The sequence below is a fragment of the Siniperca chuatsi genome, linkage group LG7, assembly GCF_020085105.1.
Source record: "Siniperca chuatsi isolate FFG_IHB_CAS linkage group LG7, ASM2008510v1, whole genome shotgun sequence".
Classification (NCBI taxonomy): Eukaryota; Metazoa; Chordata; class Actinopteri; order Centrarchiformes; family Sinipercidae; genus Siniperca; species Siniperca chuatsi.
The window spans coordinates 3416848-3443551 of record NC_058048.1 but is presented as its reverse complement, the minus strand read 5'-3'; the positions used below and the strand labels follow the sequence as shown (position 1 = coordinate 3443551).

General features: G+C 44.0%; 1 protein-coding gene and 1 long non-coding RNA gene across 3 annotated transcripts; one reads left to right on the top strand and one right to left on the bottom strand.

Moving 5' to 3' along the window:
• Positions 1-10047: 10047 nt before the first annotated feature.
• Positions 10048-20015, bottom strand: tbx2b (T-box transcription factor 2b). Of its 2 annotated transcripts, none has more exons than XM_044202935.1 (8): positions 19655-20015; positions 18580-19420; positions 17385-17652; positions 15726-15878; positions 14466-14542; positions 14176-14345; positions 12504-13087; positions 10048-11910 (listed from the first exon to the last, which is right to left on the bottom strand). In XM_044202935.1, the coding sequence occupies exons 2-8, from the start codon at positions 18936-18938 to the stop codon at positions 11461-11463; spliced, it is 2061 nt and encodes a 686-aa protein (XP_044058870.1). In that variant the 5' UTR covers positions 18939-19420; positions 19655-20015; the 3' UTR covers positions 10048-11460. The 2 variants fall into 2 exon arrangements, with proteins under 2 accessions (XP_044058870.1, XP_044058871.1); XM_044202936.1 differs by having other exon boundaries at positions 15726-15872; positions 19655-20011.
• Positions 19980-25003, top strand: LOC122879156. The gene is made up of 2 exons (XR_006378644.1): positions 19980-20111; positions 24231-25003. It is a non-coding gene; the product is annotated as an uncharacterized LOC122879156 (long non-coding RNA).
• Positions 25004-26704: the final 1701 nt, after the last annotated feature.

The following is a 26704-nucleotide window of genomic DNA, read 5'->3' as shown; positions in this document are numbered from 1 at the left end:
TTGCAGCCTGGCAGGCCTGGAGCAGTTTGAGACATTGACAGCTCTGTGACAGAAAAGTCCCTCATTGCTGAAATTTTTAATTAAGGAATCTGAATTTTAATTTTGAATAATGAAGATTAAAATTATAAAAAACTGTGATTCTAATTTAGTTTCAAACTGAGCCACAAAAACATGAATATTGAATTTAATTATTAAACCTGCATTAATCGATTTTTTGGCCACTTGGGGGCAGTACAACAAGCTGCAAACACAACACTGACATATTATCATCTTAGCAAACAGTGGCATATTTACACATTCAGAAGACACAGAGCAATGTTCATTTTGGGGTCGAGTTTGTGTCCGGCTGAATGCAAGTCCAATATTCACTCTCCTTTTAGCTCTACTTTGTCTCCACCTACTCCTGAGAAAAATATCTGGCTAAATGCTCCACTTTGTTCACCAGCTAGTCGCTAACTTCGTCTGCCATTTGGTGCTGGGCAGGTAAGTGTGCAATGGGCTTTTAGAGTTTTGTCACTGAATACAATTCAATTCAATTTTATTTATATAGCACCAGTTCATAACAGAAGTTCTCTCATTGCACTTTTCCTACAGAGCAGGTCTAGACCATACATTTCAACAAACTGCATTTCTTCATCACTCCAAATGTCACCTCTGCAGATGTCATTGCAAATTCAAATATCTGCAATCCAAATGGAATTTGAACTGAACAATGATTCCCCCAATACTTCTCTGAAGCTATTTTTCCTCCGTACCACTTAAGTGGTGCAGCACTTTCTACTTTAAACAGCTGCTAACCATAATAGAACCTAGTCAATACTTTGGGTTTCAATGAAGACTCTCAGTATCTCATGGTCTACAGTACATGTTGCTTTAGAGGCTTTTCAAGTATATATTGAAAGTGTGATGGGATTAATGACATTTTCAACCTAAATACCCAATACAGGCTATGCAGCAGCTTCAGTCCAACTTTACTGGTCACTTGACTGGTCAAACTATCAGCAGACTGGTAGAGCAGAGCTTCACTTTCTCTAACATCACACACTAAAATCTCCCAAGGTAATTCCCACATCGGTATGTTTGCAACTGACTAACATGTCATTTAGTAATAAACAACACTTATAAATACTGTATACTGTCTTTGTTTCTAAAGAAGAAGCAGCATCAGTCACACTGCAGGCTGAGTATACTGCATTGTCTGCGGAGCAGCTCAGAGTTTATCTAAGCAGGCGTGGGTGTATTTTACATGCGTCTGAGCTTGGACAAGTGTTGGGGGGGTTGTATGTTTTCAGAAGAGCTGGCGGGTTTAGTCTCAGCGTCTTGACTCGGCCCTGGAGTCCGTTCATCATGACAGAGACTGTTAGTCTTTGCTAATCTCTTGTGTTCATCTCCGTGTCAGCCCAGTGTGTGGAGGCCAGGCCTCTTAGTGCCATCAGAGCAAATGATTTCTCCGGGGTCAGATGCACAGATCCCACATAGTTCCTCTTGCTATTCTCTTTAAACATGTCCTCGAGGACTCTGCCATGATCAAAACCCCACTTTCACACAGGCCTGGATGTGCAACAGGCTCCTACTGTGTTTGTGATTTGGGCTTGACGAGCAGCGGTGCAGGCTCACTGCTGTTTGATCTAGGATAGTGAAAGGCGTCCGTTTCCACACGAGCCTCTGCTGTTTCCTTTAGCAGTAATGAGTAACAAGATGGAGGTCGCCCAGCGTGGCCCTCTCTAGCCACTTCATTAGCTGCCCCGCAGTGTTTGGCTTTGCTCTGATTTACAGCTTTTCCATTCAACATCTTTCAGTTTGTAATTTGTCTTCAGAGCAGCAGGTCATAGGAGGCTGCACCATGACACACACTCTTTACATAAAGCTCTTATATGTTCTATTTATTCCAAATCATGCTGTAATGTATGCTGGGGAACAACCAAGAGTGCGTGCAAATAGGCACTTATAAAGCGAGATTCAAAACTCTAACCCATCTAGCATGTCGACTGAAGAAAAAGCAAAAATATTTTTGGTCAAATGGTTTTTCTCCAACGGGATTACATCATTTTTTGACTAACATTAGGTAAAAAAAAAAGAAGTTTGTTAGTATTCACTGAAGGTCCCACTTTTAGTCTTTTGTATGTCTACTTGCACTCTGCTTGGCATCAGTTCTAAAAGAGTCCCCATTATTCCAGAGCTCTTTAGAAAAGTGTATGTTTCACCTTTTCCCTTTCAGCCCTTCATAAAGAGGTTTATTGGGGTTGAGTCTGAAATGGAAAGCCATGCAGCTCAGCACTCCTTGCTCTTTCTTGGAATTGAACAAACCTGCCAGAGCTTTGATGAACAGTGTGTTTCGGATCAAACGAATCCTCTTCCACACAACTTAACTACAAGAGATGACACTCCTGTGCTGGCTGGTACTTTTCTTTGGTCAGTGTGTGTCGTCCACTCTGTGAAAATCACCAACCCCACAACAGGCAAATCATCCTCACACCTGAACTTTTCTGCCACCGTGTCTGACTGTAGGTTTTATGTACAATTGCATCAACCTGTTTCATGCACTCCTGCATTAACCTGTTATGTGGCTCTCAGATTGCACAAAGTCTTGTTTGCATCCGTAAACGGTCTGCAACAGTGCTAAATGTTTATAGTTTTATTGTTAAAAAAAGTGGTTTGGAAACTTTCTCCTCTGGTACTAAGCTGCAGTTCGCCTGTTGTCCCCATTACTTACCGGAGGTGTGTGTTCTTTGATCAGCTGGTTTTCTGTCTTTGATGCTCAGATGTTAGCGCATTTACTAGCTCCTTCCTGGGCTTTCAACTGCATGTCACGCTCTTTCTCAGGGGATGGAGTTTTAGTGTGTTATCTATTATTATTTTCAGTTTTAGTGTGCTGAGGAGAGCTCAGGGAAAAGCTAGCAAGTGGACCATGAGTTAAGATTTTTTTTATTGGTCAAATTGCACTTTCTGAAGTAAAGAATGAGCTCCCATGTCTAAATGATCCCCCTGTTCTCTGGACATTCATCCAACTCACTTCTTTAAAGAAATATTTCATTCAGTTTCCTCACTTGTCCTAGCCGTTATCAATTCCTCACTCTTATCTGGTCAAGTGCCAGATTATTTAAAATCCTTTACAGTTTAACCACTTCTCAACAAGTCATCTCATGATTCATACGTTTAAAACAATTTCTGCCCAATATCTAAACTTCCCTTCCTGGCTAAGGTCTTGGAAAAAATAGTTGCTGGGCAGCTCATCGATCATATGAATGGCAACGGGCTCTTTGATAAATTTCAGGCAGGTTTTAGGGCAGGTCAGAGCACTGAGACAGCACTTGAACTGAGTTCTTAATGATATTCCTTTAGCAGCTGACAATGGCCAAACATCTGTTTTATTGCGTTTAGATTGTACTGCAGCTTTTTGATACAGTTGACCATGTGATTTTAATTGAACATCTTAAGTATTGGGTTGGCATATGAGGTACAGTTTTAGATTGGTTTTATTCCTATCTTTCTAATAGGAAATTCTGTGCGGCCATTGGTGACTTTCAATCATCCCATTTCTCCTGTGGAGTGCCTCATGGCTCAGTCCTTGGCTCTTTATTATTCTTCATTTATTACCACTAGGTCAAATCTTTCATTAAGTACATCAGTTTCCATTTTTATGCAGACAACTCCCAGATCTATTTCTCATTTGACTCCAACAACACAAGTGGTCAAAATACAACCCTGTCTTACATATATTAAAAACTGGCTCTCTCAAAACTTTCTTCAGTTAAACTCAGATAAATCAGAAGCCCTTATCATAGGCCCGACCCCTCCAGAGCACTTCTCCTTTCACTTAGGGTCTCTCTCCTGTTGCATCAAAAACTAGTGCAGAAATCTGGGTGTTATCTTTGATAACAAACTTAACTTTTCACCTTAACAGGTGAAGTCAGTCGTTTAATTGTGCTTTCTGCAACTTCATAATATCTCAAAACTGTGATCTTTTTTACCTGCTAAGAATCTGGAAACTGTCATCAACGCTTTTATTACATCCCGTCTGGACTACTCTAACTCGCTGTATTCCTGTGTCACTCTCTGAACTTCAACTAGTTCAAAATGCTGCAGCAAGACTACTCACAAAATCCAATAGAAGAGTCCACATGACGCCTATATTTACCTATACGTTTTAGAATTGATTTTAAATTTTAATGATTACTTTTAAAGCACATTTGGGGTTGGCCCCTGATTATATCACTGACTTACTAACCCCTTACGAGCCTGAATGCAGCCTGAGATCCTCCGGCAGGGGTCTGTTAGTAACTCCTAGGTCAAGGCTAAAAACCAGAGGAGACCCAGCCTTTGGAGTCAGGGCCCCACGACTCTGGAACGACCTGCTGGAGGTAGCTGTGTTTCTTCTTTGAAATCTCTCTTAAAACCACAGTTTTTCAGAATTGCTTTCTTCTGAATTGGTTATTCTTCTGTTTTTACTTCACTTGTTTTTACTGTGTTTTAATAATTCATACCTCGCTTGTCATTATTACTGTATCAATTCTACTTTTATTTATTCATGGTAATTTTTCTTGTTTTTCCGTCTTTTTAAAGGACTTTGTAACTTGTTTTTGAAAGGTGCTGTGTAAACAAAGTCATTGTTATTATTATTATTAATCTTTTAACATTAGAACAACCAAGGAGAAAATATTTTTCAGCACTACAGTCCTCTGTTGTACCCACAGGACTAACAGGCGCAACCATAATCTGTTATTAGCGATACGCAATGTGTGTTAGAATCAGGCACAAAAGTCGAGTGGACAGAAGTGAGGAAACAAGATCTGTCAGATATATTTAAGTTGCATTTTTTATGAGTTCTAAATGTGAAGTATCAAATGGTCTAGAATCTAATAAAGGATACAAACAAACAGTTCTTGGTAGTGGACTTGGACTTTTGACCTCACACACATATACAAAATCTCACACTCACTTACTTTCAGATTATTGAAACTGTGTGCCTGCACATAATTTTCTTTTTTAAAATGTACTTCCTTCTTTACATCATATTTACTATTAATGTCATTTAATGTGATAATGTATTCATCTTTTTTTTTTTAGATTTCCAGTCTAAATTAATTGTATGTATTCATTTCACATTTTAAAATGTCCGGTCATGACTTTTTAAATGTTATATGATGCAGATATCCAAACTTTATAACTTAATATATAGATCATTGTCAATGAGTGTGTTTCCTAAACCCTTGAACTTGACATGAGTATAAATATTGATTCGGTCTTCCAAAATAAAAAAAAGTTATAACTCCACAAATACTATCTGTAATTGCACTCAGTTTTTGATCATAAATTAATACATGTTGTAGCCATGCAATTTATTCTACAGTACTTGATGATGCAATGATGATACTTAAAAGTACTTACTTACTAAGTAAGTGTGCCACCCAGTGGTTGTTTGTTTTGGAAGTAGCGCTGGTTGAGATGGGACCATCTGCTGGTGTAGGGAGTGCTGGATAGCATGTGTTATCAGCTCAGAAACATGTAGATGCATAATCACTGCACTGAAGTTATGCAATAGAATACTGTGAAAATAGATATGAATGTATTATAAGTGAAGGATGTGTAAAAATAATAGGAGAAAAGCATGACTTTCAAGAGGATTGGCAGGGCCTTGCAAAGTGCATTCTGGGATAGGATCTGACCCCTATTGACCTTGAACAGGAAAAAGTAAACAAAGACACAGAATAAATCAGTGATTTAAAAAAAGGTTGAGGTCCTGTAAAGTGGATAATCCAAACAATCCAAATGTATCTCCATACATCCATAAATAGCTACATGAGAAGGTAAATTGACAACTATAATATTAGATTCAAAAACCTTTAGCAATGCTAAGGATTGCCTACACAACAAACATAATATGTCCACTGTCACTCTGCACATGTCAGTACTGTGTTCTTCTAGTTTAAGAGCTTGGTGTTGACATTATGTATAAGACACATGTTGTGTTTTTGATGATTTTTCCTCTTGCAGACACAGAACCAAAGTAGGCAAACTGATTGACCTTTGAACTGAATCAAAATGAAAGCTTTGCATTGGATTTGCGTTATTATAACTACCAGAGTAAGCTCTTGTCAGGCTCTGTGCTCTTTTAGACAGAAGTCGTGGACATGTCTTCTCCCTCCTCAGTGTCCAGGAGGGGGCGACAGGCCTGCATGCTGTGCTGCTGTAGTTTCAAACTTTCCAAAAAAATAGAGTTCACGAACACACTCACACACATGCACACTCAGTCGTGACTTGATGCATGAGCCACTGCCTGCTCTGAAAGCACCACCATGACAGTCTGATAAGTGAATATGACAAAAGGCAGACGTTTTTTTAAAGACAAACTTTTCTGCACATAGTATTTTATGGTAAACTTTACTCATCTGATCTGATTATTGCATGGTTAGTACATTGTTCCTCTCTTTCATTCTATACATACATGTTGAATTTACAGCTCTGGCGGCCCATGTGATCTGCCTGTACTCCATTATAAGTGCATTTTCTAGGTGTGTTTATTAAGTGTTTTAATGGATCTTTTGCACTGTTGATTGGAGGTAACGCAAATCAACCTGCGCTTTTCCCGTTAGCATATCTCACTTTATTGGTGAAATGCTGAATAAAATCAAACTTTGCATTTGTATGTTCTATCTATGTGTGTGTGTGTGTGTGTGTGTGTGTGTGTGTGTGTGTGTGAGTTATTGGCACCTGGAAGTGTTGCAGTGAGGTTAGAGGCTGTGTGTTTTCTCCCTCCTCCTCCCTGCCTCATCCTGAAGGAGAACAGTGGCCTGTGATTGGATCCCTCCTGCTCCACTTTGGACCAGTGCGATGGCTGCACCTGAGCCGAGCAGCCAATAGGCCGCCTGCGCTGTCAGTAGCCGAGAGAGCAGCCTGCAGAGCTGCAGCATAACAATACACACTCTGTAGAGACCATACAGGTTTCTGGGCTGCTTCCCAGCACCATCGGACCGATATACAGCACCGATACTGGCCTTTCATTCACAAATAGAGACTTTTAGATTATGAAATTAGATAAAGTATTTATTACAGAATTGTCCCTACAGACTAAATGCTGTTTTAGACTTATTTTGCAGCTCGACAAGGCAAAATGTTTTATATTTTAATCTATAATGTTGGTGTAAAATATTGGCTTCTAGCTGCTTCAAACCTAAACTACATCAGTCTCAGCCTTCAAATATCCAGATCAGTCAGTGTCTACAGGGATCAGAAGGAGGCTTGAGGGTCATCAGCAGTGGCAGAGCAGAGTGAGAGCCTGGTACAGCATTTCCTTCCCCATCATATCAATTTATTATTATCTCATGAGGAAACTCACAAATCACAAAAAAAAAAACCTGCAGGTTTATGTGAGCAGCATATATCATTACAAAAATGTAAAACATGAAAAAATATAGTCAGGTTCACATATTTATGTATTCAAATGAAAGTGATTGGCACAAAATCTACTGCAATTTTTGAGTCCAAAACTTCATTTAATCATTCACAAATCAATAATTGAGCCTGTCCTCCCCCAAAATACGGCCGCAAAGGTTGTCTGTGCAAGCAGCTAGGTATGAAGACTTGTTGCGATAGTTTCAACAAGTATTCTGCTCTTTTATTTAAGTAAAAGGAGCAATACCTCAAAATGAAAATAGTAAAAGTCTTGCATTTTATAGTATTACTTATGTAGAATTATTATCAGCAAAATGTTCATTCAAAGTATTCATTCTGCAGGCAAGATTGGCTCCTCACAGTGGAATATTATTTTATATTATAATATTATTTTATTATTATTGATGCATTAATGTGTATGTAGCGCTTTAATGTTTGCAGCTGGTCAAGCTGCTGCTACAGTTTTAACTATTTTCCACTCTTATTATAGGGTATTTTATTCAATAACAAAGCATCGTATATTTTAAGACAATCATATGCTTTGTGTAAAATATGAATCTGTAGACTAACTGTAGCTGTCAGATAAACGCAGTGGAGTAAAAAGGATGTTATTTGCCTTTGAAATGAAGTGTAGTCGAAGTTTAAAGTGGCATAAATTGGAAAAAGCCAAGTAAAGTACAAGTACCACAAAATGATGCTTAAGTAGTAGTCGAGTAAATGGACTCGGTTACTTTCCACCACTAAATTCCATACCTTATTACCAAACTATATGTATTTATAACCCGGAAGACTGGCTCTAATACTGAACCTATGTTGCAATTTAAATGATTATTTTATCACAGGAATAATTCTAGAACTAAAACGAGAACAAATAGAAAGCTGTGAGGCAGTAGAACATGTGTGTGTGTGTGTGTGTGTGTGTGTGTGTGTGTGTGTGTGTGTAATGTGGGGCATGCTGAGGGATGTGAGGCTGCAGCCCAGCAGACTTGGAAATGTCTCCTACAGACCTGTTCCGGAGCGAAGGAGAGCAGATAGAAAGGGAAGGCCGGCCTTCTGTGCTGCTGTTTAGGTTTCACACAGTAAACACCAGGAAAGGCGCTGCTTGTCTTCGGTGTTGAAATGAGCTGTGTAACTTCTTCTGTTGGCCTACAAAAGCTTAAATAACGGCATAGGCCTACATCATCATCATCATTTAACAAAGTTGTGAATAATCTTGGCCTTTTTACCCCACGCCGTCACCAGTCATTAGTTATGATCCACAGGGCCTCCACAGGAGCCTATTGATCACTCAATGACTGATTGATTTAGACAAATACTTTTTTCTCCCAGAGTGCGAGGTCGAGTCGCTCTCTCTGTTAATTGAAGATAACAGAGCAGCAACAATGGCCCCCGTAATAGAATGAGAGTTTTGTGATTATCGCTGCAGAAAGAAAAGAAAATGAAGAAGAAGGGGAGCGGGGGGGAGGGGGGGGCTCTCTAATTAGGAAGCGGGGTGGTGTGGAGGCTGTGGCCGGCAGGCAGGCGACAGGCGCCGGGTCTCGGACAAAAGGCTGTCTGCTGCCCTAAACTCCCTCAGCTTAACCCTTTAAACCGAGACACACACTGCTGCTGCATCATGCTCTCACACGGGCCTCAACACACACGCACACACACACAGTGGTTCACATTTTGACTTTGGTGCCAAACACTGAAGATAAACGTTTTAAACGCCAGGGTTTTAAAGGAGCAACACGACAAAATATCTTTCAGAGAAATCGACAAACATTAAATTGTCTTATAGTAATTATACAGTTTGTTGGTGGATGGATATATTTAGCCTAATAAAAAGCCATAATATTAAAACGATTTTCACAAGTAAAAACATATTTCATGTGTACTTTATGCTCCGGAATACTCCGGCCGAACTCCGCAGTCCCTGCGGCCCCCCCAGCAGAGTCAGCCCGCTCTCGGGCCGCGGAGCATGGGAGGGAGCGCGGCGGAGAAAGCTCTTCCTATAAATACTTCCATTACGCGACTCTTTCTAAAAATACAGCCGGGCACACAATAGCGAAGGAAATGCTGATCGACGGTGACGGAGGACCTGCTCAAAATAGAGCTGGACGGCGTGCATGCACGAGACAGACCCGATTTAACATACATAAAATAAATACTAGTACTACTAGTAGGCCTACTGCTATACAGCTAATACAAATAACATCAAGAAGAAACCCTGTCTCTTTCATTCTGTGGACCAATTAAAGCCTGAAATGATAAAAATCATTTGATATTCACAGTTGTAGCTTTTAAGCAGTTTTCATTTAGCAGCACATTCACTCAGAAATGTCACCATCTGATTTAAATGTATTTTTAATAACATGTGAATTAAACCGACTCACATTTTCTTAACAAATCCAACAAACCACAGGCAGAACGGGCCCTTTTCTGTCAGACGTTCGGCCGACAGAGGGCGCTCCTGCCCCTCCTGTGTGTAAGTGTGTAGCCTACTACAGCATGTGTGTGTGTGTGTGTGTGTGTGTGGAAACCCAGAGATGACTCCATTAAAAAATGCTCTATAAATTTCTACAGCTGTTTTGCTCTAATTAGATGATTACAACAACAATACAGAGAAATAATAATAATAATGATAATAATAATAATAATTATAGGCTTGCAAGATTTCAGCACAACGATTTTTTATTGAAATTGTGAGACAATCAAAAACAAAAAACAAAACAAAAACAAAAACAAAAACAAAAACCCCGGACAACCAGCATAAACAAGATAAATTCATCTTTAAATATATTTATGAATAGATATGAATGATGCGCCCATAGGAGGAATTGCTTTGAATGTCTCCTGGCTGGAGTGAAATAACCTGAGGTGTTTTTGAATCCATGTGGAGCTCTTCCTCTGTTCCTCTGTATTTGTCGGTGGATGCAGACTAAAACATGGCACACACGTCTTCTAAAAATCAGCGATGCTTCATACACAGTTTTTCAAACCAACAAGCGCTAAATAGCTTTCATTTACAGTATATGTTCATGTAAAATGGGGGCGAGTAGGGGAGGGGAAAAAGCAACGAGTTAAATCCGAACTATACACACGCTAATATACAGCCTTGAATAAATTAATACCAATTGCATATTCTTGGATCTTAGCTTTATTTACAGAATTTTTTTATCTTTAATTACATAAATAGTTCAGAAAGAATTTTTCTGGCATGAAATGATTAGCGGTTCTTTCTCTCGCAGGCGGAACCGTCACCTTCCATGCCTTTTGAAATCATCAGGCCTGGAAAAAAAAAAAGCGTTTTTGGATGCAGCTTGAGACCTGCCTGTCGGCGTGACGGGGCTCCTGTTCGGGGCTCGGCTCGGCGTTTAAACCCCCCAGGCCTGGATGCTCAGATGCTTCAAGTTAACCACACTCAGCACACACGTTCCACTGTGCGCCGCTCGGTCTGTGGAGCTGCAGGCCCGCAGGCAGGCTAGACCGATATATGGGGCCGATACTGGCCTTGCGTGGTCCACCTCTGATATAATGCATTATATTTTTTGTAGTGAAACTGATCAGTGTTACTCTCTGTGGCGAGTCCCTGAACTGAAGTGGTCAGATTTTTACTTTTTAGGATTTGATCATTTTAGTGTTTTATTTTCTAAAATGTGTTTCCATGTATATTTTACTATCTTTGCATCTTTTATATATTTACTTAATAGTTAATTATCTTTTAAATTTCATCAGTGTAGAAATGTACCCAGAGTCTCTGTGGGGGTAAGCCTGCCTTCAGGAAACACTGGGCTTCAGGGGCATTTTTGTTGTCTGATAATGGTGGAAAGGTTGTCTGACGGGCTTTCCGCCCTTTCCTACAGGTCAGCTCTGGAGGAAACGCTCAGTACTTGTGAATTAAAGGTTAAATTGAATTATATGCACTAAATTTCTGTCTATCTGCAGCTTTGTTCCAAAAAATACCAGTTGTCGGCCTTCACCGACCCATATCGGTCAAACCCTCATCCCAGTCTCCGTAATGTGCTGTACAGGACATGTGCACTTATAGTCCTCTGGTAAGTCTTCGTCCCAAATAGACAGTCTTCATCACTTGGGAGAGTCTGCAGTTGGGGAGGGCTCCCTCTGGCCCTCCAGGCCGCTCACCAGTCTCTGGATGCTCTGCAGCTCATTCACCGAGTCCTTCATGGAGGTTTTGGGAGATGCGGTCCTCCCGCTCGACCCTCCCGTCTTATGGTTGCTGTGGTGCTCCGGGGCCGGGCTGGTCTCCCTGCTGCCCGGTTTGGAGGATTCAGAGCCTGGGTTGAGGCTGCCCTGCAGGCTGGCAGTGAGCAGGCCGGAGCTCTGAGGCAGCGACACTGGGAGCTGGTAAGGGTTGAAGCGGAGCCGGGGCCGGGACGAGCTCAGGAAGGGGTTCCTGGAGAGAGGGCTGGAGGTGCTGGTGGCCGGGAGGGCTGAGGCGGAGGCCGCCGCCGCAGCCGCTGCCATGTAGGTGTAGGGGTATGGGAAAAGACCTCCGAATGGAGGCATGGGGATGCCCTGGAACATGAAAGAGGAAAGAGTTGTACACATCACTATTTCCAGTCAAGTTCTCAAATAATCAAATTAGTGATACATTTTTCCAACACTCAAACAGCAACCAAACTGTTCAGTTCCTTCAGATGATTTAAAACAGATTTTTATGAAAAATTAGGACAGATCTGTTATGAAAACAACAAATGTTTACTTTTTTAAGTGCAAAATTCTTATTGCAAATAGTTTACTCCACAGAAGCCTCATAACATGTTTAATAAAGGAATGCGATCGCTGTATTTATCATTAAATCCTCAAGTGTTAACGCAAATACTTTCATGTCCTGTATGTTTGCAAGCAGCAAATACAGGACATTTTGCTTCACTGGTCATGCTTCTTTTCAGCACTAAATAAAGCACAGCTCTGATTGGACCGTGCGAGGTGAAGTTTACATTAACAGTTATGGTGCTAAGAATGTAAAGGCTTAAGAAGAGCGACACCTAATCCTTAGCTACACATCCTAACCCAAAGCTCCAGCTTTCCTGTCCTGCTGACATCAGCTCAGCGCTACAGGTGTATGGGCAAACGAAATCATTTTCGGACTGGATGACCTTCCTTACCTGAGAGGCGAGCATGTGCTGGGACAGATGGAAGGGGAAGGGGTTGGGGGTTCCTCCCGTGCCCTGGGCGGAGAGGCTGCCATTTTCCAAAGCACTTGCTCCAGATACAGAGGCCAATAGATGCCCCATGCCCATCGCAGAAAAGGCTCCAGGGGCCATGGCAAACTGCCCGGGGTGAAACAACAGCGGCGATCCGGTGTTCAGAGGGTTAAAGAACTGCTGACTGTGCAGGCCAGACAGAGCCAGGCTTTGTAAGTGGCCTGGGCTGAAGTGCGAGGGGCTCTCGGTCTGGACCATGAGAGGGGAGAAGGCATCCTTACTGGCACTGATGCCTCCGGCCTCCGAGTCCTTTGTAAACGCGTCTGTGGTGTCCTTCCTGTGCCTGCTCTCCGCTTTGTCCTTCTCAAGGTTCCTTATACTGAATATGGTGTCATCCTTCTTTTCCGTGCTAGGCCTGTCCCTCACGCGCTCCTCACACCTGGAGCTGTAGGGGGACATGGGTTCAGGTCCCGGGCTGTTGGAGCCAGTGCAGAGCTCTTCGTGATGCTCCAGCTCCTGCTCGCTGTCAGTGCACGTTTTGTCATCTACAGCGCAGAAATCACATAGGGAGAAAGAGGTGTAAGCAGAGCCTCCGACCATTCATCTCCCACCCTCCAATAACCTACACACACACTAGAATGGCAACATAAACCTGGTGGGAGCCTTAAACTCTCAAAATCCACCCTGCACAATTCCACCCATATGTTCACTCATTAGGAAATTAACAGATGGCCTGCATTTTAAATGCAGATTTACAGTATTGTATCTGTAAGCGCAACACACTGTAGCATTTGTATTATTTGTCAAACTGTGTAAAGCTTTGAGTATGTAAACATTAGAAACATCCACACATTTAAATGAATAACGTGGCCCATTAAACTTAAGGCAGCTGAGGCTTTGTTAAATAAATGAGTTTGATAAATGAAGGGAAGTAAAACAATGGGATCAGATCAAATAAAAACCAAAGGAGATCAACCTTAAGACAGCGTTTACTTTAAAAAGACATGGAACTCAAATGTCTAGAACCACAATAAGAGTACACCCTGTATATTCTCGATTAGAACATGGAAATTTAAATCTGAATATAATAATCCACATCAGTCCAAATTCCGGCTGATTGGACTGTTTACACCATTGTTACATATAGATGTTAATGTTCCGCTCCTGCATTATCAACATCAAAAATGATTCAGTGGGATTTCAGGAAATAAAGGGGATCTAAGGTATTTGATTGGTCTAAACAGGGCGCAGATTACTAATAATATAGTAATAAAAATATAATATTAATACTAATACTAATAATAATAATAATAATAATAGTATACATTGAAAAAATATCCGAGAGTAACGGCTGCACGTGAATGCACGTTAGCTCCGCGTAAATTAATAAAAGAATAATTATTCAATTTCTGCACGAGAATAATTGATTTCCCTCACGTGCCTGGTTATTTTCCAGCACCGAATAACAGAAACATTTTAGCCACTTTAGCACAATCTAAATTTAAATTCATTTCAATTCGAAATGATTCCAACAGCCCAGCCTGGCTGTTAAAGGCTGCTTACTGTTACCACACACCGCCGGTCCAACTCAAGCCGCCTCATATTTAGAAAAAGAACCAGTTCTCTTTCTTACCTCGCCCGGGTCTGCTGAACCTCAGCGGGCTGCCGCCGGCTCCCAGCGGGGAGTGGACGGCGTCTCTGCCGGACGGAGGCTCACTGGACGAGGCGTCAGAGTCCGCGCCCTCCCGGTCCGCCTTGCACTGGTCCTCATACATCCGCAGCGACGGCATGGACAGTTGTTTCCTGTCAGCAATAATAATAACAAAAATAATAATTCACGGTGGTTTCGGACATCGCAACGCTGTGACACTTTGACCTTACAGAATAAAAAGATGGCGGGCACACACTGGAACTGTTTGATACCTTTTCTCTCTCCTTCCGTTGCCCGTGTCTCTGAAGCCTTTGGCAAAGGGGTTGTTGTCAATCTTCAGTTGCGTTATCTGTCAAAACAGTTGGACTAAATGTTAGAGGAATGGAAGCAGAGTAAAAACAGAAAGGCCGCACTGTCAGAGCCCATTGTCCTCACCTGGCCCGCATTTGGGACAACTGGCTTCTGTGTATTAACACACAGTGAAACCAGCGTGTTGGACAGGGGCCGCGGTAGGCCCCGGATTTGCATTATTAATAAAAGCGTAATGATGGGGCGTTATCCTCATAGGCCCCTGGAGAGAAATTGTGCCACGAAATATTCCTCTATGGGGCCACACACAAGCCTCAGTTCCAACAGAAAAAAGGCAGAGGGAGCAATACTTGAACAGATGACTATCATGTCAATAATTAATAATGCGGTTTGGATCACTGCTGCTGCGCGATATAGTCCTGATGTGGAAGAGGCCGGTGTGGCTCCACGTACGGGCACGGAGCCGGGAAAGGCCTGTGTGGCTCTTGCAGGAGCTTCCGGGCTCTTAAGTGGCCCTTGAACAAGACGCTTCAGGCGTTTGCCACAACAGCAGAGAGAGTGTTTTGCAGCATCTGTCCACTGTGGTGCTGGGTGACCAGCCTGTTAAATGCCCCTAATTGATGGGGACTTTTTGCAATAAACTTTTACAATAAGACCCCCTCACCCTGACACCCCGGACACAAGCTCCAATTAGCTTCACGGAGAAGGACGAAGAGTCCGCGAAGAGGCTTCTAATAATGCCATCAAATATACACATGTAAAAAAAAAACCTCAGTTCAAATACGCTGGGGTTTTAAATCGTCAGACATTCTCTTCTAAGCCAAACCGGAAGCTGCTAGTGTCATTTTTTAATTAGACAAAAAATACAAGAAATAAAGAGGAGGTCACAACCAAACACAATGCATCTCTGCGCCGAACTGATCCACTTCTGCTCGAGGCCGTAGCCCGTGCACGGCAGACAACACGCACACACATATTTGCAACACACTGCAAATCTGAATTGACAGTCAGAGATATCTGCTGCAGCCACAAGTCCGGGCAAAACAGCAGCTCAAAATCAAGCGGGACATGGGAGTCATCTGCAGGGACAATAGGCGACCTACAAAATCCGATTAAGTCTTCTGGGGTTGGTGGTGGGGGGGACGGGACACATGTGGGACATTTATTATGCAAAGTATAGCAGCCATATTAGAGGCCGTGGGTCGGTGCGGACAGTGACTCACCTTGTCGTTCTGATACGCTGTCACAGCCACGAACTCGGTCTCCGGGAAGACGTAGGTCCTGAAGGTGCTGTAGGGGAGCTTCAGGATGTCGTTGGCCCGCACTATGTGGAACCTGGGCTGGTACTTGTGCATGGAGTTCAGGATTGTCTGGACCAACACACACAAACACACAACTTTGGAGTAAATATCAGGTCTCTCTTTGAAGCTCCCTCCGCATTAAAACTCCACGCTAGACATGATGTGTTGACGCGGATCATCCAGCGCATTGTTACTGATGCTGTTATAATTACTGTGTGAGCAGACGTGTGTGTAATTAGTGCGGGGCAAAGGGAAAAACCGGACCAGGCCACACATGTTGTCATGAGGATTCAGAACCACAGCAAAAAGTGGGATTCGATCCGGTTTCTATGGGGACAAAACCTGCAGACCCACTCCTTCATTCGGTTAATATTTCCCACCACTATAGACGCTTTACAAGCCGCGAGCTCGGAGTGAGTGTGACACACAGAGCATCAAACACTTCACATACATTTGGCACAAAATATATTTTTTAAATTCCAAAACACAAGCCAGGCACGAAGCAGCAATCACACACCCCGAATGTGCGGATGAAGAGTTATTTCCAGATCAAAAATAGAATACTCAGATATTAACTTTGCAACTTAAACACGACACATAAGCAGCGCATGCACGTGTGGAAAAAAAAAGAAAAAGAAATCCTGCCTGGAACCGACTGCAAATTGAAATCGGTTCCAGTCGGAAGCACACGCTGCCTGCCGTTCAGGTGGACTTCCTCAGACATTTATCATTTGCTCCGATAATTTTTAATCTTTGTGCATCGTTGTTTACTGCAGCAGTAAAATAATCTGAAATATATGGTGAACACATGGAGGGAGTACTGTGGGCAACATGCAGACACCGCAGCATCAAGGCCATACATTATAGGCTGAATATAATAAATAATAACACCGCAAACCTATACTATACTATACTGTACTGTACTGTACTGTACACTACACTCCGCGGTCAGACAGGCTGCAGGCGCGTCAGGCAGCTCGGCCATTCAGGCTCATTTCACGTCATTTCTCTCTGACCCGATTTGATAATACACCTCTTTAATCCCCCAGCGCTGCAAATATTCTGTTTGTTTTTTATTCCCAATAAAACGTCGGTTAAAAGTGAAGGCTAAAAAGGCTGAATGCAGCCGACAGGCCCCGGGGGGCTGCAGAGGGCTGGGCCTGGGTTTGGACACATGGATGCAGGCTGAGAATATTGTGTATGGCAGCGGGAAGTCAAGTGGCGACAGCTTTGGACTTAAAGACGTTCAACAGCACAAATGTTCTCATCTCTAAACGCGGTTTGTGTTTCTGAGGAGCAGTCGGTAACGCACAGCTCGGCCTGGCCCTGCTCGTTTCCCTGCAGGAGGCTAGTCTGAGCTGGAATTCAGCACATGCTATGTAGCTACTCTGTTTTTATTTATTTTCCATTTTTCCTGGCTGTTTCTGTTTATTATGTTGCTGCTACACCGGTCCACTTTCCCCATATGCTTCATAAAAATTTCATCTGAATTTAAAAGCACAGGAAAAAAAAACCCATGCAGCATGGAAACCTGAAGACAGGTCTCTGCTCGGGCGAGAAACAAAAACTATCTGTACTTACAAATCCGTGTTTGTCTGAGATGTTGTTGGTCAGCTTGAGTTTATGGAAAGCAACAGGCTTGGCCATCCACTGCTCGCCGGTGGCCGGGCTGTCCGGGTGGATGTACATCCTCTTGGGCATCTCCGGGTCGGCCTTTCCCGCCACCATCCAGCGGGAGTTGTGGAACTTGTAGCGGCAGTCGTCTGCCGCCACGATGTCCATCAGCAGGATGTATTTGGCTTTTTTATCGAGGCCATTTATTCGCACTTTGAACGGAGGGAACATCCTCCTGCGGAGAAAAACACACAGGGAGTCAACGCGATTCCACCCAAACAGCCTCAGACTCGCTCAGGGCGCAGTGAGGGCGACGCTGGCACGCCGCTACGACAAGAGGAAATATTGTAATTGTCAGATATTACACGCAATTAGACGACAGCAACCCAGTAAACCCATAGTGTGTGTGTGTGTGTGTGTGTGTGTGTGTGTCTGTGGTGTCTGTCCGCCTGCGTACGTGTAGCCTATGTGTGTGCCGTCCAAGCCCTACACTACAAAGCTGAGCAGTGTATTTATGACCACAGCACTTCACGTCCCTGCGTTTGGAAGTGACAGCCTGTTTATAAGATCCAGAAGCTCTGCCGCCTCAGCAGAATGCAGCTCGGGAGATAAAACCCGATTAAAGCTCAGGCCACATTTGCCCCAAAATATCCCAAATATGTACTTTGATCACTCTGGAAATATATCGTAAATATTTCAAAATAAACTGACGTTTTATTCATTTATTGACTTTGATAAATGAAGCCAGTTTTACTCCCGAATGTGTATTGGACTGGAACTCCATTTAAAAACAAAATATTTAGTGTAAAATGCGAGGGAAAACACGACCTGTTATTGTAGTATTATCTGCTTTTCCGGTCCATTTTTATTCACCGTGGAACAGGCTAATAATCGGTGGGGAAATAAACAGCGACCAGAGGCCTACGCACAGGCTGCCATTAAATAACGTGAATTTAGCTGCTCTAAACTGTTCAGCTGTGGCTCATTCCCTGCACACATACAGGCACACTGCCGGCTTCGTGTTACAAATAAAGTATACATACATACATACATACATACATATATATATATATATATATATATATATATATATATATATATATATATATATATATATAGTATAGTATAGTATAGTATATATATCCATGAGAGGAAATCTTACCTTCCGGACTTGGTAATAACCATCTCCGTCCCGAGTTTATGAAACTGGTCCCAAAGATCCTTGGCTTCCAGTGTAACTTTGGGGTCGTCGTCCACTTCCTCCTCGGGCTCCAGGCTCTTCATGCTGCGGAGATGAGCCGCCTGATGGTGGCTGAGGGCCGGGTGGAGCCCAGCCTCCGCCGCCCCGGCCAGGCCGTGGTCCGGGATGGGCTTGGTAAGCGCCCCGGGAGGCAGGCTGAGCGCCGGGAAGAAGGAAGGCTGCGCGGCCGCTAGAAAGGCGGACATGGGGAAGTCGGTCGGCCGGTGTGCGTGGAAAGGGTGATATGCCATTGCAGTCCCTGTAAAAACTGGATCTCTCATCGGTGCATCCACAAAAACCGAAGTGAAATAATGGATGTTTTTAGTGGTATTTCCCCCCAATCTATAGCCAGTGTAAGTCCGCGCTTCGCGAGCAGTTATTTTCTGTAAAGCGGTACAGAAGAGTACAGCACCTTGTCAAACACGCAGCGCGTTAACAGGGTGAAGAAAATAGCCCAGAGTTGCTGTTTGTGTTCTTTTCCTTTGGTTCCTCCGCCGAGTCCTTCAGTGGAAGCGGCGCTGTGAAGGCAGAGCCCGGCTGCACTGTGTGCCTCTCAGATAAATAAGCTGTTTCTCTGCTTCAGTCATCCCACACTGACTGGAGAGATGTGGCCCCGTTCACTGCAGATCTGTGACTATCTCACATGTCCTTCCTGCCTCCATCCCCAACACTAATGAACCAAGCCCCTTTGATTGCTGATTTTACGCTTTCTGGACCAATTGTGGGCCCCTATAGGCGTGGTTCTGACAGCTCCGGCCAGACTCTATGAGAGGAGGGGGAGCAAGAAGGTGTCGGAAGCATTAGCAGTAAGAAAACATGTCAACAGAATAAAATATTAACCAATGACAGGAAAGATCGGGAAATCCCACCCCCATTTCCAAGCCAAACACCGGGTCAGCCCTCAGTTCTTGGCCGGTGGAGGCATCACCTCTCTCGGCTTGCGTTTTTACAATGCCGCCTCCGGAGAAACCAACCTGTCCACAGACTTAATACTCACCTTAATACAGAGGAACAGCTCCAGTTCACCACGTTTACCACTGTCTTTCAGAACAACTCACAACAGTTAATCCACGACTCGCAGCTCATGCTGTGCATTCCGGAGAGATTCACTTCACAGAGCTGCTGCTCTCCCGGTCGCTCTCTGTAATAACAGACTTGTAATTATTCCATCGGCTGTTTTGACGCTTAGGCTGGATTTGCTTCACACTAGCCCAGACTATGTTAGCTGCGTGCACACTGACTTCAGCCTCATACAGCCCCGGCGTCCCCAGGCGGGAGCCATTTATCTGTGCGCCTTCCTGACCGAGCTGACTGGAAGGCAGCAGCGGCCGCAGCGTAATGACGAGACGGGGCTGGAAAAGACAAACCCAGATGCTGCGTGGAGGAAAAAAAGAGGAAACCAGATGAATGATGATGAATGAATATTGAGAGAAAAATCAGGGAGAAAGAAATCGGTGAGTGCTCACTTCGATGCAAACTTTTCCTTGTTTGGATGCAAATAAAGTTACATTTCTTGGAGAGTCGCTGGCATATTTACATTTGTGCTTTTAGATGAGGCTGGATATTATTATTGTATCATTGCTGCTGTTACACTGCTGTTTCGCGTCGTGGGGATTATTTTTTGTAGAGTATCGTTTGTATTTCCACATCAAACAGTCGCAGCGATGAGATGATTGAGTGCTCAGCCTTTGAGCTGAGGGCAGGCCGTGGTAGCGTGTAATCTCCGACAGGTTGTATTTTGTCAAACCAAGGACAGTGTGGGACCCCGGGAGCCGGGGGGAGGGGGCACCAGCCTGCCTGCACTCCGCTCTGCTGAGCTCTTTAGAAAAATCCAGTGCCGCAGCTCTTGATTAACTTGGACTCAGTTCGTTAAAGAGCCGCTCGGCGCCAGTCGGCTGATGCGCCACAATAAGACCAGTCTCTTGTCTCTTTATATTTGCCCTGAAGTCCTGCATGTGCGCGCCCCTCCGGACCCCTCAGCAGCCTGGTCCACGGCTCCGCTCCACCGTTCTGCCTCGGTCATGACTCGGTGTCAGATGGGGTTTTTTTTTTTCTTTTTCTTTTTCGGATAAACAGCTGCTCTCTCCGGGCAGGAAACGGTGATGTGGGCCACAAGCGTCACTCCGACAAAAACTGAAACAAAAAGTGATAATCCTTCTGAATGAGACTGTCAGAGACAACTGCGCATTTCCTATTAACCCCAGGAACCCAGTCGAGTCTCTGCGGCTTCCGCTGACAGGCATGCAAAACTCTTACTGGCCAGAACAATGTCTTGTACTATTTATAAACCTGTATTGTTGATGCATTAAATCCCGCTAAATGACTGTGAAACGATCAAATTAGGCCACATAAGAGACAAAAGGTGCAAAACAATTTTTTTTTTATTTTTTTTTTAAATGCGACCCAAAAACGCAACTCCAGAAAGTTTCAGCAGCCCGCACTTGTGTGTCAGAAACCGCATGTTATGTGATTTCAGAGCATGAAGTGTTTGCGCGTCTCCGCTGTGTTCCGCACTTGTTGCTCGGCTTCATTCAGATCGCCACAGCCGTGCGTAAAGAGTCAACAGGCCAGGCAGGAGCAGCTAGGCGCAGCAGAGCGCAGCGCACCTGAATGCAGCCAAAACACTTTTTACATTGTAGCCCAGAAAACACAGCAGACCCGACACAAGTCCCCGGGGCATCGACTGTTTCACTCTGTGGAGGCGTCAGCGGCGGAGTCAGTGCTCTGCCACAGTGTGAAAAAGTGTATTTTCAGTCAGCCAGGTGCTGGAAATAAACGCCAGTGAGCATCAGCTTCACACGAAAATGCAAAACCATCAAGAAGGTCTTGCACACACCTCACGGTTCCCCTCAGAGTTATACTGTGGTGTGGATCTGCTGTAATCTGCGCGGACAGCTGACTTGTTTGGAATGCTGCACCTTCAGATTTATGAAATGACGGAGCGGCGGCGGGATGTCAGACCTTTGGAGCTGCCTGCATGGAGCTTTACTGGGGAGAAAAAAAGATTAGCAACATATGGAGGTGGATAACGGTTTTCTGCCGGAATACTCAACTGGATAATTGTATCAACAATGCTTGTGCAAATTAGTCACCATTTATTTGTTCTGCGCCGTCAACGGTACAAAAATCTCCATTAGGCGTCATTTAAAAGTCATTAAGTCGAGGGAGGACTGCTCGGAGCTGCTGCGAGCTCTGCAGAGAAGGGCCCCTGTGCTGACAGATGAACATATTCTCTGTGTTGGGGATTAATGAAAACACACATTAAATACGCTCCTTAGACCTGTTATTTGCAGTGTGTGTGTGTGTGTGTGTGTCCTGGTGTCAGCTGGGGATGTGGAGGAGAAAAAAAATAAATAAAGTTTGGAAACAAACTAAAAACAGGAGCAGATTCAGAGGTCTCGGTCCCCTGCGCTGCTAGTTCAGATCGTTCATGACATTGACAGAATGTGTGTGATCTTATATCCAGAAATGAGTCACAGCAAGCCGGGCTGGAAGCTTCCATTTTGAGTGGTCGGGCACCCTGTAAGCGGGGGCTGCTTTTACAGTGAATGAGCTGCTTGCATGACGCTTCCCGTACAGTAGGAAGTTGGACTGAAGCTCTCCTGTGTCCTTGATCCGTCCGCTCAATACAACACAATACAGCTGCAGATGTGAAAGTGTGTGTGAAAGCGTCTTCCGTCCCGGTGATTTGGCCCCTGTGTCAGCGATCCGGGCCAAAGATGCTCTAATTACAACATAACGGGACAGCTTTGAGTCATATTCGTCTATAATCGAGTATTGTTATTTTCTTCCTCCCCTCGACATTGTTCCTTTCTTCCTTTTATCTCTCCATCTTCTCCTCCCATCTCCCTGCATCATCTCTCCGGCTATATTTAGCGGCTAGACTGAGGCCTTGGCGCCAGACCGTTTAAGACCTGTCAAAGTCCCTCATATTTCCCCTTGTCACATGGAAACCAGCGACCAGCGGCCCTCTCCTCCTCCTCCTCCTCCTCCTCCTCCTCCTCCTCCTCCTCCCCTTTACTTTTCCTTCTTCTCCCTCATCCTCCTCGTGCAGCTACAAGCAGCCATCCTCCTCCTCCTCCTCCTCTCCTTCATCTCCTCCACTTCCTCCTCCAGCTCCTCAGCAGTTCACTCTGCTAAATGAAACATATCAGTTCTCACGTGTTGAAAAGCAAACTGTTTCCTCAACACACACACACACACACACACACACACACACACACACACACACACACACACACAGTACCGTATACACTGAACCGTACTATCATATTATTTGGAACAAGACAATGAAATAGATGCTTTTTGACGAGAGTAACAGGCCCAGCTAATGCATCATTGTTCTATAACACAAACATTTGTACTGGACATGACTTCATGACAAACTCAATCCTAAACTCCAGCCCCTCACATCCAGTTACCTGCCAGCCCTGAAGCCCGTTTACCCGCCTGCGCTCCCCGTCACGCATCTGAACTGCAGCTGCGCTTGTGTGGAAGCTGCGGGTGCGTCTGACTGACGGTGGGTGGACCACCAGGTGGGGGCGCTATAGTGAGCCAGGGGAGCCGAAGGAGAGTGGCAGAGCTGTGACAGCAGCCAACACTCCGATGCCATAGATACTCACACGGACCGCAGTCAGATCAGGTTCAGAGCCGCATAGCAAGTTTTCACTTGGTGGTTTTCATACGGCGTCCCACTGGGCTCACGTGCAGTTATTTGAACTGTGGGGAATATGTGCTGTTTACTCAGGGACCCTTGGGTGGCCTTGAATGAGAAACTAAATTAGGAGGGCCACAGGTGAATGAGTGCATGACGCGCTGCGTGATGGGTATGACAAACGATCACGATGACGTTAACTGCTGCCATTACTGTGAGTTTCTCAACTGCTGCCGGGCTGCTGGTCGGAGGGGCCCTTCCCGGCGGTGGCCCCCTGTGCCCACAGACTTACCAGACTTTTTAAATCACCAATAGAGATTTTCGAGTGTTTGTGTATGTGCATCACCTTTAAAAAAAAAGGAAAAAACAAATGTGATCCCACAGAATCTTCTTCCTGCCTGGACCTGATAAACTGGCTCTGAAAATAACTTTTAATTCTGCAAAAAGCCAAAAGGCCTCTGCCCGAGCGACTGAGTCCAAAAACAGATTTCCAGTTTGCAGATTTTGAAAATAAACTGGTGTATTATTTTTGTACCCATCCGCCTCAGATCTTTTTCTATATTGATTCGCAATTTTTTTTTTTTTCTGAAAGTAAACTCATTTAATCGGATCAAATCGAACAGTAACAATCGCTGCTTTGAATTGGCCCTTCTTGGTATTTTTAAGCTCTCTGTGTGTGCGTGCGAGTTCTGTCTTTAAAGTGAAAATCTACACGCACACGGAGCAAATGACAGGAGGCATTCCGCTTTCCACTGTTTGTGCTTTGTTCAGCAGGAGCTCTCAGCTCGTTCTTAATTTAGGAAACATTTAAGCGCCGGCGTTTTTATATCATCCAGCTGACAATATTTATTCCAATTTTATGTTCGTTGGGACACATTTTTTTTCAAAGCGGCAAAATAATCTTGTGTGTGTTTTGCAGATGTGTTGACAGCGCGGAGAGATTGAATTAGCAGCTGCAGCGCCGGCACCAGCGGCTCAGATGAGCGGCTACCTGCAGGCCGCAGGGACCGCGGCTCCGCTGCTTCCACCACACACGGCAGCCCATAATATGCATTACTGCAGGACAGTCAAAACCAGGGGAAAGTCTGAGTTTCGATTTCCACAGGGAGTTTAAAAAGTCCTATTTCAGCGTTCTTTTTCTTATTGCCAGAACACCACTATAATCAGTATTTGTAACTGTAACAATTGCAGTTTAAAACGCCGACACCTGACATCTCAGAATACCATGAACAGTTTCAAATGATGTGGCGATTAAAGGTGATGGGCAAATTCTTTAAGATGTAATTATTTGCGGCTTCATGACGCTGTAAAAATCGGAACACGTCTGCAAATGTGTTGTCAGGCAGTACATAATGTCATATAATGCCGCTGTTGCTCAATAATTTGAACGCAGACGTGGGTGCAGGCCGACGTCATCAGAACGCAAACAGCGTCCCCCCTAAAACAGTCAGCTGTCTCGTCTCTTCTCTGCTCATGTTGCACACAGTGAATGCCTGTGGCCTTACAGGCAGGTGTCCGCTCCCTCTTCTGTCCAGGTAAGCGCTTTATGAACTGCCTTGTAAAACCCCGCATCACCCTGAAACCGCACTGGGAACGGACACGGATTAATGTGTGTCTTGAAGGAGAAATATGGCGGACGAAAGTGAAGCTGATCCAGAAAAAAAAACCCTGCTCATGTTCCCGAGTCACATCTAATCTGCGTCCAGCCTGACAGCAGCACACTGAGCTCAGATCAGCGGGCACATCTCCGGCTTTGTCCTGGACACCTTACACTGAATAGGTCTTGACACCCTGATGGTGAGTTTTAGTGGTAAGAAAGCTGATGTGGTCCAAGGACCATTCAGCATCACTCTGTCTGCCAGAGTAAAGTCTGATCAGCACCTTTAACCAGAGACAATCAACTAATCACTGAAAGCAGCTGCTGCAGCTCTTTATGCCACACCTCTCTGAATGACATTGCCATTATTCTAAATGATGTAGTGCTCATAAATCCCCAGGTTCCTCTGAAAAGTGAATATGATTTATTTCACTCAAAATGAATCTGACTCTAATCTCACAGCTCACCACACCACCTGTATGCCATGTAAGCAGTTCAATATTCAAAATGAAGCCTTTTTCTAATTCTGATCAAATGTATTGGAGGTCTAGGCCATGCAAAGCAAAGTGAGACCCTCCTGTTCCCACCGGGTTTCTAAGCAGTCTTTCCATTCGCAGGGCAGACTGGTGCTGGTCAAGGATTCGATGTGGAGACGGTGTGATGGTAAAACCTGCAGGAATCGTCCGAGGTAAGTCCCGCACACAGTGAGTGCTGAGCTGCAGAGAAAATCAACTACTCCCAGTGTGCATGCATTAGCTGCTTTTCTACTGTGTTTTTTCTGTTTTTGGAATTTTTGCAACCAACATTTCTAATTTCGGAATGCCAAGAATTTCAGTGTTTTAAATCACCATTTTACCTACTCACCAAAATGAGGAAATATACAGTAAATAAATGTCAGCCTCCCTTAAATGTTGTATTTTAGCAGCCATCTCTCATCCATCTAAAGACAATTCTTTACATCTCAACTTCTAAATCAAATTTCAAGTGATTTTTCCCCCGCACCCGTGTGTGTGTGTGTGTGTGTGTGTGTGTTCTCTCTCTCTGATGCTGCTGAATGCCACAACACAGTTCTCTTTGTTTAGGCGAATTTCTAATAGTGAATGAGTGACAATTTGTGCAGACCTACATTTGTAAGTTATTATAGCTAATATGTGTCAGCTCCTACAACCGAGTTTCCTATGTTGAGCAATCACCATAACATATACAATAAAATGTATAAATGTCAAAGTAAATGGTAAAATTGCACTTTATTCTGAATTGTAAAAATCTAATTATATTTTGAGGATTTTTGAATTGCATGATTTCTGATAACTGGCCTCCAGCAGGATTCTTATGGTTATGCTACATGGCAAATGAATCCATAATTACATGTCAGATTAAATAAGCAGGGGCATACGATAGTGTTGTTTGAAAGCAGTCTTCACAGTGAGTGAGCACAGCCCACCTGTCTTAACCAAAAGTAGCAATTTGCTGTAGAAAAAAAAAGAAGAACTGCTACAAGAGATGTTCCTGCTCATTTGCATTTGGATGGGTTTACTGCAGCCCTGCTGCTCGCAGCAGAAGCAGGAGTGCTCGTGTTGTAGATGAGGGCCGCGGAGATCTCACAGTTTGGATAAGATTAGAAAGCAGCACAATTATACGCATCAGCATCAACTGCTGGCACTTGCTTTAAAAAACAACGCATGAACGTATTCCCTCAGGTCCAAGAGCATGGGGAGATCTTTCTGCTGGTTGCTTTTGAGAAATGAAGCTAGCAGGAGCTCTGGAAAGTCCTGCTATCCAGTTAAGTCACAAAA